At 42.8% G+C, this 13871-nt stretch overlaps 1 protein-coding gene across 1 annotated transcript; it reads left to right on the top strand.

Annotated features, from left to right (window-relative positions):
• Positions 1–342: 342 nt before the first annotated feature.
• Positions 343–13789, top strand: LOC140577213 (uncharacterized). The gene is made up of 8 exons (XM_072697073.1): positions 343–562; positions 1981–2343; positions 10183–10212; positions 10334–10413; positions 11351–11444; positions 11573–11674; positions 11804–11989; positions 13203–13789. Exons 1-8 carry the CDS (start codon positions 529–531, stop codon positions 13253–13255), a joined length of 942 nt encoding a protein of 313 aa, XP_072553174.1. The 5' UTR covers positions 343–528; the 3' UTR covers positions 13256–13789.
• Positions 13790–13871: the final 82 nt, after the last annotated feature.

Here is a 13871-nt window from a genome sequence, read left to right on the forward strand (position 1 = left end):
CTCTGGAATGATGGTGATTGAGCTCCATTGGATCAAAGTAATCTGCACTAACTACACTAAACAAATGAAGCCATTGTCTGAGTATTCCCTGTGAGGAAGCTCAGCAAGTTAAACGAATGGGTGTCCCTCAGGGTTCACTGCTAGGTACACCCCTGTACGAGGTATTACCTAGAGCCTGAGACGTTAGAGCTGAGCTGAAGGAGTGCAGTTAGACTCAGAGTTATCTCACCTCCCCACCTATGAGCCTGAACTTCCTTTGTCTAAACACTCAGCAAGTGCGGTGCATGCTGTGTGAGTGAGTGTGTGTGTGTGTGAGTGTGTGTGAGTGTGTGTGTGTGCGCGTATGCGTGTGTGCAGGCATCCTGTTCCAGCTGGTGGTTTCTGAGTCGATGGTGACGATCGCTTTCACAAAAGCCAGAGAGGAAAGAAGCCTTTTCGTGTGAAAGAGGCGCGTGTGGACCGTTATTGTAGACCGTCTGAGCGCTGGGGAGGATACTTTCAATTAAATAATTAAAAAATAAATAAAAGATGTCTAAAAGCCACGTCCACCTGTATGGCCTCGGTGAGTGACCTCTGATTCTTTAACTTGGCTTGATTTATTTATTAATATTATTTTTTTTGTCATTTTAACCGCTTTAACGGTGCTAGAGGCTCGGTGTGGGTGCTAATAGGCCGTAAAAATGTGTAAAAAGCTTTAAAAATAAATAAATAAATAATGATAATTATTTAATGCATTTTTATTACACCAAACTTTAATATTACCCCTATTTATCTTATGTATGCTGTTTTTTTAATATTTGGATATTATAGACACTAGCTAACATAACATACGTCTTCATCCACTAGTTTTATTTACTGAATTTAAGGTGGATTGAACTTTAATCCAGTTCATTTCAGCCGGATCAGGACGTGAAATGGATTCAGGTGTTAAACTGAACCCGATTTCGTAAAAAAATCGTAAATGACTTCATTTAAGACGAGGAAAAAAAAGTACTGTGCTGCCTCAAGTGTCTAGACTTGTCTCCATACGCTTGAGCTCCTACAGCAGAGAAAGGCCCGAGCAGGTGGGGCCGAGCATCAACTGGTGCTGATAACGAAAAAGTGGAGTTCTACAGCAGGCTAGCAAGCTTGCAGCGTTATCGGTGTAAATACTGGGACGATACAAGTGGACGATGTCTTTGCTGAGCCTAAAACGCTGTAGAAGGTGGAAAATGCTCAGATGCTGTTTTACAAACCTGTGTACAACCCTGTTTACAACCCTGTTACGTTACCTCGGAATGAAACGTGCTGATTTCGCCTTTTACAGCGGGGATAAAATGATCAGCTCTGCTTTCATTGGGTGGTTTGATGGCACAGAGACAGCTTATACTAGCCATGCAGCTTAGCATGGCCTAGCCTAGCCTAGCTTAGCCTTGCTTGACAACAGTGTTTTCAGTGTTTTGTAATAATCCTCCAGTCTTCCCTGATAATGTCGCTGTTCTGTCTGGGCCCAGGTGGCGCAGGGTGTGGCTAGCTAGCTGGGGAGGTTGTAGTAGGGTCTGAAAGGGTAAGCTCGCTCCGGATGACCCGCCCTTTTTACGAGCAGTGCTTTACCCAGTCAGCTAGCTTTAGCATTAGCTTTTAGCCTTTTTTTCTCTTACCTTATATCCTCTAGAAGTAGCCGTTGTGTCGTAGGCTTCTGTTCTCTCGTGGGCGGGTTTATGGGCATGAATTTTAGGGGTGCAAATAAAACGAGTCAGGACTGTGATGTAACAGTTTTGGGCTTTTGGAATTGGCTCGTTTCCAGCTCTGTTTTTGGGTTCTGGAGGAGGAACAGCAGGGTTTGAGGTTTACGGTTTGTCACTTCCATGTGCTGACCTCTCATTATTCAACTCCTCCAGGATAAATATGCTTTATAGTTTTTATCAATATAAAAAATTTATATTACTTTTGATTTTCCTTCACATTGAACATCTCTCTCTCCCTCCCTCTCTCCTTCAGTTGCACTGCTGTGTGTTTCTATGGTAATGAGTCAAGAATCGGCCGGCACCATCAGCACCAACTCCAGCTCTGTGGGCACCACGCCATCACCCAGTCAAACAACGACCAATATTACAACAACAGATATTTCTACTGGAAACTACAATGACCAAAATGTCACCTCTCATCATGACTATGATGCCAATTCATCAAACTCCAGCCTGACACCAACTGACACCCCCATTAGCCAAGATGGGGGGCTAAACGAAACAGTCGCAGCACCCACCGCTAATGACAGTAATAGCACCTCCAAAGCTGATGCTGAAACATCTGAAAGTCACGCAACCGTTCCAGTCATCATCAACACCAGCACAGCTGGAGCCGGTAAGAATCCAGATGTTCCCGCCTGTATTAAAAAAAGGTGCAAAGGGGTCTTTGTAGTGATTCTATAGACGAACCACTTTTGGTTCCCTAAAAAATGGGCCTCATGGACCTTCAGCCAGTCCTCTAATTTGAGTTGAGTTTTTTAGGAGCCACACAACCTAGCCTAGCGTAGCATAGCCTAGCTTTTAACACTGCAGTTAGCTAGCTGAAGAGATTGTAGCATGGCCTGAAAGGGTACACTAGCTGCACAGACGGCTTGCTCCAGACGGCTAGTGTTAGCCTTTAGCTTTTTTTTTTTTTAGCTGTTGTGTCTAGCCTTAAAATTCTTTCACTAGTGGGAGGGGCTTATGAGTGTACATTTTTGAGGGTGCATATATATATATATATATATATATATATATATATATATACATACATACATACATAAGGGGTTTCAGATCATGGCCGGCCCAAGCCTTTATGGGGCCCTAAGCAGATTTTCATTTGGGCCCCACCATGCCACCACCTCAGCACCAAACACTTCATCATTCCATAGGCTACACTGTGTGTGTGTAACGTACCAACTGTCATTAGCATTATCTGTAATCAGCTTACATCATACCCGTGTCATTCTGTCTTCTCGTTTTATTAATCAGTGTTATTTTTAAAATATAATTTTTTAATATTTTTTTGGTGCTCTTGGGGGCCCCCTGGTGGCGGTTGGGCCCTAAGCGGCTGCATAATTCGAGTATGTCTTGAGTAGGGCTTTTCAGGCGGTCCTCATTTTTGCTCTATTTTGAGTTAAGCTGAGCTGGAAGGGACGTGTAGCACCAGGTTTGAGAACCACTGCTCTAAAAATCCCACTAATAGACGGTTTTTTTAAAGAACCTCTTTTGGAAATGAGGTTCTTTGAGGGGGTAAAGAGCCCCTCAAAGCCATATGCTGGAGCCAAGAACCATTAAGGAACCATTTAAAGCATCAGCAGAAGATCTTCACTCCATGTCGAGGTTCAATGAAACTTTCTTCTTAATGGAACCAAAAGTGGTTCTTCTATGTTCTATGAGAACCAGAGTGTAGATTAATCGATTATCTGATCATCGATCAAAACAACAAGGAAAACTGCAGTGAAATTTGAAACGGCATCGGCGGTACGCTCATCATGCTCGTCACGCTCGCTGATACGCCTTCCTCCGAGAGTCTCTCGTTTTCTTTTGTGGAAACCTCCGATCAAGATGAGGCGTCTGAGTGCATCCTGTCTGTCACTGCATTGTTTAAAGAACAAGTAGGTGCTTTTGTACAGCCGCTACCTCTAGAATACGTCTGCAGTTTAAGCTCTGCGGAATTAAGAGATGCTCAAAAAGTCATTTAGCAAAGGTAGACCTGATCCCATCTAGTAAAGCCATGGAGTTTCATCTGCAGAAGCTCCAGATCCCATCAGCTCAGATTAAGCAGGTGAACATAAATCCAGTAAAAAGGAGAAACAAGAGCTTCTCATTCTGAAGAAAGAAAGTAGTGAGATCTTGTCGGTGAGCTAGTCTGAAGAGCAGAGCTCGGTTCCTCCAGGGTTCTCCTGGACGCCCCCCAGTCCAGCCAGCACAGTGTGGAGGATGTGTTCAACTCCATCAGCAGCAGCAGCAGCAGCAGTACCTGATTTACCATCATTAAGCCCTGATTTACCACCAAACCAGGTGTTGATCTGAGGAGAACTCTAAATAACACTAGACTCCATGAGGAGAACTTTGGAGATGTTCTAATGATGAACACAGTGATGGAGAACCTCCACCACCTCCAAAAAATGAGCACTGCTAGCTTTCATCGATATGCGAGTACTTAGGGCTGAACAGGCCACATGTGTGTGTGGTGTGGGAGGATGGACTGGGGGGGTGGGTGGTGTGGGGGGTGGTGCAAGTGGTTTGGGCTGCTGCAGCCCACGACTACTTGCAGTTTCAGTTGTAGGGCTTTCGGGGGCGGCCCAAGCTATGCAAAGTGACCGATGCACTTGTTTTAAATCAGCCAATCAGAGCCGAGGCTGCTTTTACCTACAGCCAGCCGCTTCCTTTAACTCGAGAGCAGCGCTGCTGCAGTCACTGGCGCACTACCGTCAATCTGTGCACCCCTGTAGCACCCACCCAGTCTACACACACTGCCGCTCAGTTCACCGCTCAGGCCCTGGCCGGAGTGTGTGTGTGTGTGTGTGTGTGTGTGTGTGTGTGTGTACAAGGTCTTAGAGACGTAAGTGTAGAACACAGTGGAGTGGATGGGTTTAGATACCTCACCTGTTGGCAACATACTGTTTTAGGACACCATAGCAACCACCTAGCAGTATCCAAGCGACAACCTAGCAACCACCATATTCACCACAGCAACCACCTAGCAACCCCAAAGCAACCACCTAGCAATATCCAAGCAATAGCCTAACAACTACCATATACACCATCATATTCACTTAGCAACCACCTAGCAATATCCAAGCAACAACCTAGCAACCACCATATTCACCACAGCAAACACCTAGTAACCCCAAAGCAATCACCGAGCAATATCAAAGCAACACATTTAGCAACTGCCATATTTACCACTACAACCACCTTGCAATATCCAAGCGACAACCTAGCAACTACCATACTCACCACCATATTCACCTAGCAACCCCCAAGCAACCACCTAAAAATAGCCAAAGCAACAACCTAGCCACCACATCAACAACCCAGCAAAATTCTAGCAACAACCTAGCAACCACCTAGCATTACCCTAGAAACCTAGTCCCAACCCAATACACCACAGCAACAGCTTAACAACCACCACTTACACAGCAAAGACACGGCAACACCCTAACAACCCCCTAGCAATTTCACAATGACAACCTAGCAAGTACAATATTCACCACAGCAACCACCTGACAACCCTAAAGCAATATCCAAGCGACAACCTAGTCTCCACCAAATACACCACAGCAACAAATTAGCAACCAGCATGTCCACAACAGCAACAACCTAGCAACCCCCATTTCCACAACAGCAACAACCTAGCAACACCATATCAACCACCTAGCAATATCCAAGCAACAACCTAGCAACCACCATATTCACATAAGCAACAAACTATCAACACCTTAACAACCACCTAGCAATATCCTAGTGACAATCTAGCCTCCACCAAATACACCACAGCAACAATGTTGCAACAACCTAGCAATATCCAAGCAACAACCTAGCAACAACCATGTCCACAACAGCAACAACCTAGCAACACCACATCAACCACCTAGCAATATCCAAGCAAGAACCTAGCAACCACCATGTCCACAACAGCAACAACCTAGCAACACCTTAGCAACCACCTAGCAATATTCTAGTGACAATCTAGCCTCCACTAAATACAACACAGCAACAATGTTGCAACAACCTAGCAACCACCTAGCAATATCCAAGCAACCACCTAGCAACTAGAAAAGAGAATATTTTATTGATTTTAAAGGAAATTGCAGAGCAACATTCCAGGAAGCACAATATACACCATTGCAACACCCCAGCAACCACCAATCACATTAAATTTGCACCATCCGATCGTGTAGCTCCTCAAACGCTTGTTAAACTTTCACTTCCTCACTTTCTATATTTATCTGCTGAATGAAGAAGCGCTCCTCGAGAACGTCGCGTGTCTCAGCAGATGCTTCTCTGATGACCTCATTGCCAAGCGCGTGGAGCACGTTGGGAATTTGCTCAGCTGCTGTGGGGCGTGACGTCCCACGCAGAGGAACACCGAGGGACCGGTGGAACATACAAGAGGTTCTTTTGTACTTCGGGTAAAAGATGAGTCGCTGGGTTTTTCCAGTGGAGGCCGTGGGGAAACAGCCCCGGGTGAAACTGTGCAGATGTGCTGAGAGAGAGAGAGAGAGAGAGAGAGAGAGAGAGACAGACAGAGAGACAGACAGAGAGAGAGACAGAGAGAGAGACAGAGAGAAAGGAAAGTGTGAACTCGAGAAGAACGATGATGCTCCTCAGTGAGCGAGTAGTATCGAGGGCATCACCCTGTTGAAGTAGAAGCCTGGGAGCTGAGGTGACCTATGACACTGTTTCTCACCCCAGCTCTCGAGGCCCACCAGGTGGTGCCCTGTCCTGGTGGCGTTGGGATGTGGGGTTGAGCGGGTAGGCCGCGAGCAGTGGGTTGAGAAACACTGGCTTAGAAAGCAGCACGAGAAGAGGAAGTACTCGCTCAATAGGGTGGATATAGGGCACGCCTTCAGAGCCCAATTACATCAGGCAGGAAGGTTCCTTAGTAAAAACAACAGAAAGTTGTTTTTTCAAAGTTCTTCAAGGGTTCCTCAGTAAAGGCAACAGTTCTGTAAACATGCCATTTGACTGGGGTTCTTCAAAGTTCTTCAAAGTTCTTCAAGGGTTCCTCAGTAAAGGCAACAGTTCTATAAACATGCCATTTGATTGGGGTGGTTTTAGCACTAGACATAAGTAGGCAGTGTAGGACCCCTCTGAGCCAGGGGTCCATCATACTGTTCAAATATTAATATATATATATATGAAGGGATATGTGACTGACATGGGCCCTAAAAATATATTAATAATATAATAATATAAATATATTAATACTCTAATTAATAGAGTATTTAGGCAGAATTGTAAGAGTTGTGGGCCCCCGGTGTGATATCTTTTCCTGAGGCCCAAAATCCCTGGCAACATTCTAGCCCCTACCAAATAGACCACGGCAACAACTTAGCAATATCCTAGCAACAACCTAGTAACCACCATATCTTCACAACAGCAACAAACTAGCAACACCATAGCAACCACCTAGCAATATCCAAGCAACAGCCTAGCAATATCCTAGTGTCAATCTAGCCTCCACCAAATACATCACAGCAACAACCTAGCAACTACCTAGCAACAACCTATGTCCACAAAAGCAACAAACTAGCAGCACCATAGCAACCACTTAACAATATCATTTCCATGGGGCCCAAAATCTCTGGCAGCGCCCCTGCGTATATGTGGGGACTCTTTTTTTTTTTATCAGGCAAGAACATTTATACATTTAAATGGTTCTTTAAGTTGTCTTTGTTCCATAGAGAACCAATGCCTTTACTAAAGGACCTTCAGAGAACCCTTATGGAACCCTTTTTACAAGTGTTACCGGTCAAGAAAACCTTTATTTCGCATTTTATTGAAGTTCTTGCAGAGAATTTATGGGTATTTTTTTGGTACTTTGGTACTAGATAACTGTACCAGCAGTAACTCTTAAAGGTTTAGGCATTGGTTTCCTTGGTTACTGACTTTTTTTTAACACAGAGGTTATGGTCTTATTGTCGCATCCTCAGAATAAATATATATATATATTTTTTTTAATTAAATGACAAAAGTATTGGGACACCTGTTAATTTAGAGAACACAGTTCTTCCACTGCTCCACAGCTCAATGTTGCTGGGGCTCTCTATACCCCTCTACTAGCCCACACCTGACATTGGGCAGCATGGTGCGGGCAGGCTCATGTCCTATTCTATTGGCAGTACTTCTCTACAGGGATCTAGGCAGGCTAAGTGTGTATGTGTGTGTGTGTGTGTGTGTGTGTGTGCATTGGCACATCTGTGGCACATTTGAAGGGGTGCTAGGCAGTGTGTTTTCTACACTGCCAAGTTGGAGACAGTGTGGTGTCTGCTGCCCCACATGAAACAGGCAGCGCCTGCTGCTTCCGGGACGGTGCTGAAGGCGTGGAAACATTGGTGAAAGCAGTTCTGATGTTGTTGGTTTTTTTGTAACGTCTCTGCTACGTTTTTAAAAGCAGCCAGTCCAGCGCGAGAGTGTGTGAAAGTCTTGAGTGTGAAAAAGGAGTGTGCACTCGACCTTCTCTTGGCCTCCTCTCAACTGCATTTAGCCCACCGCAAGAATCACAACTCTCTACTTATCTCTCTCGCCCGGTCAGTTTCTCTCACTTCGGGCCTCACTGCAGTGCGTCACTTCTAATAGCTCGTATTAGCGCTGAGGTCAGTCCCTCACTGGTCATGTGAAGCTGAGTGCACAGTGGAATCCAGCAGGTCAGCTCTATTAGACGGGTCAGTGTGCTCAGCTGGTGATCGGACGTCCTGTTTCTAATAGTAATAATTAGGGACGTCCCGATCCGGTTATTTTATCCTCCTTAAAGAGATTCTACTGATCGGATTAATCAGCAGCTCGTCTGATCTAAACTGTGGGGCTGTAGATCGGATCGGTATGGGCTGATCCATAGCATTAAGCATTAATATCCTTTATACTCCTTAATGCTGAGGATCAGCCGATACTGATCCGATCTACAGCCCCACAATTTAGATCAGACGAGCTGCTGATTAATCTGATCAGTAAAATAATCTGATTCTATAATCAGACTTTCTGGACTGATCTGATTCAGTTTAGTCGAGACTTTTCTTAAAATGATGTTTTATAGTGTTTAATATCTGATAATCCAGTCTGATCTCCTCCCTGACCAATCAGCTCCCAGCTCCTTTACAACACTGCAGTCTAATCACTTCCTGTGTGTATGAGTGTGTAGTGGTACACACTCTGGACTGAGATCTGTGGTTGTTGGTGTGTAATAACTGGTTTGTAATAACTGGTTTATGATGTGTGATTGGGGTTTCTATAGCTTGTGTGTTTATTAGCATTAGTGTTAGCCTCCTGCACTCCGTTCTGAATGGGTTCTTCAGTGCTGGTTTATAAACAGAGAAAGGTGAGTGAGCGGTTCTGCGGTTCTCCCGCTGGTAAAACAGAGCGTTTCAGTGAAAGTTTTATAAAGGGTCAGATATTATGGTCTGTTTTCAGGTTCCACTGTAAAATATAATGTCTGTTAGTGACAGACATTGAGGATAGCAGATAGTGATCTGAACTGAGGTTAAAACAAAGAACTGCATTAGTGCTAAAATAGCTATTAAAAAACAACCACAACAATAATAATAATAAAAATATACAACAATAATACACTATTAAATAATCATAATTATTATACTACTACTAATAATAATACATATTAAATTATATTACTTTTTGATTAAATACATTCTTTTTCTTTTGTTTTTATATTTATATTTGATAATAATAATAATAATAATAATAATAAAAGTAATAATAATAATAATAATAATATTACATTATATTCAAGTTAAATAAAATAGTAGTAATAATAATGCATCAATGGTAATGCATTTTATGAACACAGGGAATCAATAACTGTAGATTTCGCAATTTAATGTGAATAACATGGTTTTATTATTGTTATTATTATTATTAATAATAATAATAATAATAATAATAATAATGACAACATAAAAACAGAATTGTTTAAAATTACACACAGCTTCCACATTAGCTACGTCTACAGTAGCTTTAAACAGGTATCTTTAAGCTCCGCCTTCTCACCACCACACCTGGTCTACATGTACCTGCATCTACATCAACCCACATCACAGCCTAAAATGCCTCAATCAGGAGAAAAACAGCACTGTGCTTAAAACCAGCAATGAAATCAGCCTGTCAGACACGCCAGGAGGACTGAAGTGTGCCAAATATTTATCAATTTATTGATGTATTTTGAATTATTGTTTTATTGGCTTTAAAAAAAAAAAAAAAAAGATAATTATTTGTGGGGTTTTTTTGTTTTGTTTTTTTTACTTGTGAGCTGAAAGCTGTTTATTAGTGTCAGGAAATGAGTAAATGTTCATGTATTAATGTTCAGTAATATAGCAGCATGATTTAGAGGTGTTTCTGCCCTCAGAATGAAGGGAGGGAGGGGTGGTGGGAACTCACTAGACTCACTGCACAGCTCAGTGGTCCAAGTGCTCCACGGTGTCTGATCTAATACTGCCGTGTTTTTGTGTTGCAGGATCTAAATCTCCTGAACATTCCAGCATAGGTAAGCTTCTGCTCGCGCTGCTGCACACACACTGCAGACACGCTGTAATGCTCATGAGGCTAAAGGTGTCCGGGTGTTCTGATGTAGGGGTGGATCGTTGATATGTTGCTTGTATTTGTAGGGGTGGTCTTTCTGGTCCTCATCTTGCTCATCATCATTGCTCTTGCTGTGCTTCTGTACATTCTGTGGAAGAAAGGAAGGGTAAGAAACCTTTTCTCCCAAAGAAAAAAATTATATATATATATATATATATATATATATATGGACTATTTACATTAATACAAATGAACTATATAAATAAATAAATATGCACACATATATATATATAATTATATAATTATATCACTGTTGGTCATCTCCAAAATGTCTTTACCTTTCAATGGAAGTCAAAATTAGAGATACAGGTTTTTTTTTCCAACAGCAATATCTATATATATCTATATATCTATCTATCTATCTATCTATATATATATATATATATATATATATATATATATATAGCTATATTCTGTGATTAATTCTGATTAATCACAGGTTAAAATGCTAGCAATAAGGGTATGCCTAATAAACTGTCCAGAGAACCCAGGGTTTCACTCTGCAGCACAACACTTCAAAAATCTACTGTCGGCCCAAATGATGACCCTAATCGCCATCAGGCAGGGTTTCCATAACCACCTGCTTCTTTTCAGCACCTCTGTTAACTGCTCTGACTGTGAGTTTCTCTAGAACTTCACACCAAACCCCCCAAACCCACCAGACCCACCAATCCCCACTCTGACTCTGATTACATCTAAATAAGCTGCTGTTTATCTCCCAACCAACTCATCATGCCAGTCTCTTTAAACGATGGGTGGAATTCCCCTTTAGTACACGAATAAGCCACTAGGGGGAGCTGTGGGGAATAGATGCTTCATTCATGCAGTTTAATTTACAGCCCTGTTCCTCAAGTCTGTCATGTTGGTTGACTACACTGGTTGGAAAAAAGTGTGTGTGTGTGTATATATATATATATATATATGGTTCTTTGGAGTGATGTCATGTCGCTTTTGGTTCCCCCAAAGAACAGTGGCAATCCACAAAACCCATATATATATTTGTGTGTGTGTGTGTGTGTGTGTGTGTGTGTGTGTGTGCCCAGACCTACTCCTTTGATCTGTCCCACGTGGCCAATGACCATGACACCCCTCTCCGGAGCATGGAACACGGGGGGACCTTCGAATGCACCAGCAAAGGCAGGCATTATCTAAACTTGACCAGTAGCACTAATACTAGTTTCAGGCCAAGTAACAGCCTTTCCCTGTGTCTCTAAAGTGTTCTCCTGACCCCCACCCCACCCCTTGGCTATGGCTTCCTTCCACAGAATTGCCCACTTTAGACTTTGATCAGGAGGATAAGTCTCAAGAAACCAGTCCTACAGCCAACGGATGCGCAGGAGAGACGGACAAGCAAGCGGCCTCCTCTGGTACGAGCTCACTGCGCTGACCTTTAGCTAATGCTGAGCGAACGTGACCTTCACCCTTTGAAAAGCATGTTACCTCCAGCACGTCTCGCTTTGCCCTCATTTTTCTCTGTGCTGCCCTTCTGCCCCCAGAGCAGCAGAACGTCCCAGAGGAAGACAGCTTCATGTCGGATGCCAGTCTGACTCCACCCCCGAAAAAAGTGGATTTCTGTCTGGATCTGGATCTGATAGGTGGAGACTTTGAAGTATTGGATCCACCTAGTCCTGAAGCCAGCGATCAGCAGCAGAATGAAAACAACAACAACGTCACAAACTCTGGTCTGTACAACCATACAGGCGGTTTCTGCACATACAGTAGATACAGCAGCCACTAATTTATTCATTTCTTATCCATATTTCATATCAGCACTGATGTGACCATCGGGGAAGTTAAAGCTCATACTGTACATCTTCTAAAACGCTATAAATGGGCAATAAAATGGAATTCCACTGAATTGTACAAAAACTGATACAGTACATTGTGGAGGAATGTGCCAACTCAGCAAATATAGCCATTTTATTTACTACATCCTTTTTTTCAGTTTTGCCTGGTTGTACTTTTCGAACTCCTCAAACTATCCTAAACCATCAGGCGAAATTATGATCCTATGAAAAAAAAATATGGTCTGAAATTTTGGTGGAATTCCCCTTCACCTTATTCATTAAGTGGAGTCCCACAGGGTTCTATTTTGGGGTTTGTAGTTATGAGAGTGAAGAACTGAAGTGTGGGCCTAAACACAGGGTTTAAGGGGTTAATATTATTGTGCTATTTTTGTAGGAGAGTAAACAAAGGTTGTTTATTTGTTTAGGCAATAATGACTAATTACTATTAATTAATTAATTAATTAATTAATGTTTTATTAATATTCCAATACTATTATACAAATGATCCAGTGATTCCTCTGAAACATGCTGCTGCACAAATATTATGGATCTCCAAAACAGCAACTTTACAAGAAACTGAAAAACCTTCTTTACGTTAAATGTATAAAATTGGAGCTTTTCTATTGGTCCATTCATCATCCAATTCTGACATAATGTAAAGAACAAGAACTGGCAGATATACATTTTTAAAAAATAGAGATTGGCAAACCCAGCCAACACCGTCATGTGGGGCTAACATGGGTGAAACGTGGGTTAGGTGGGTTCCAGGTGAGCATGGGCTCTGAGAACACAGCATACGGGGCCTAGATGGGACCCATGTGAGATTAAGGTGGGCTGTAGCGAGTTTTTATACGGGTTTGTACGTGCGTCCCCAAATGGGCCCCATCGTTTAAAACATCCCACCTTAATCTCGCATGGGTCTCATCTAGGCCTCAGTGTGCAGTGTACAACCCAGATGGGGCCCAGGCCTAACCCCCCTCCTGGTCCCATCGCTGACCCTGTTGGGCTTTCATATGTGGAGCCAATGTGGAAGGAATCTCCCCCAGTTTAAAGGCTTAAACATATTTCTGGATCTTCGGAGAGTAACATACATGTCTGTGTGTTTCAGGAAACAATGGTCTGGACCTCTTTACGGAAATTAACCTGGACGAGCCACAGTAACGAGACCGACCGCAATCCATTAAGACATGTCCAACATGTCCTGTCTTCCTCACGTGATTGGCACCATAGCTTTTGTACATTCCTGTATTACTTTCAAACTCAACTTGTCCTTTCGTTCATTGTATAGACTGCCGGGTGTCTTATATAGCTTTTGGGGATGCAAAAATTTTACATTGTCGGAGGCATGGTGGTGCAACAGGTAGTGGGGTTGTGGGATCGTGGGGTTATGGGCTCGATCCTTCCTTCGCCCCTCTTATCCCACCTCCTAACAAAACACACATCTGGTAGCTAGGTGAATTGGCTATGGTAAATTCCTGTAGGTGTGAGTGTGTGAATGAACAGATGTGTGCATGGTATTTTATGATGGACTGGACCCTGGTGTGGGGGGTATTATTGGGCCCAATGATTCCAGGTAGGGTGGGGACCCACTTCGACCCTGTGGATAAGAGGATGGATGTACTTGTATTTGCATTACATGTAGAATAAAAATTTGTAAAAATGAGTCTGCCCAATAAAAATGAGCTTTATAATAAATATTGTTTTGTATTCATGTCTTTTTTCTGCCTCTGTGGTTTGAATGAAAGCCTTTTTGAGAGAGGAAATGCTGGTGCAAGGC

Source organism: Salminus brasiliensis, chromosome 14 (genome assembly GCF_030463535.1).
Source record: "Salminus brasiliensis chromosome 14, fSalBra1.hap2, whole genome shotgun sequence".
NCBI classification, from domain to species: Eukaryota; Metazoa; Chordata; class Actinopteri; order Characiformes; family Bryconidae; genus Salminus; species Salminus brasiliensis.

Bases quoted from the DNA above. Each gene is read 5' to 3' on its own strand.
- LOC140577213 (XM_072697073.1), top strand. From the start codon at position 529: ATGTCTAAAAGCCACGTCCACCTGTATGGCCTCG. The intron at 563-1,980 runs GTGAGTGACCTC...TCTCTCCTTCAG, and splicing joins CGTCCACCTGTATGGCCTCG to TTGCACTGCTGTGTGTTTCT. The intron at 10,414-11,350 runs GTAAGAAACCTT...GTGTGTGCCCAG, and splicing joins TTCTGTGGAAGAAAGGAAGG to ACCTACTCCTTTGATCTGTC.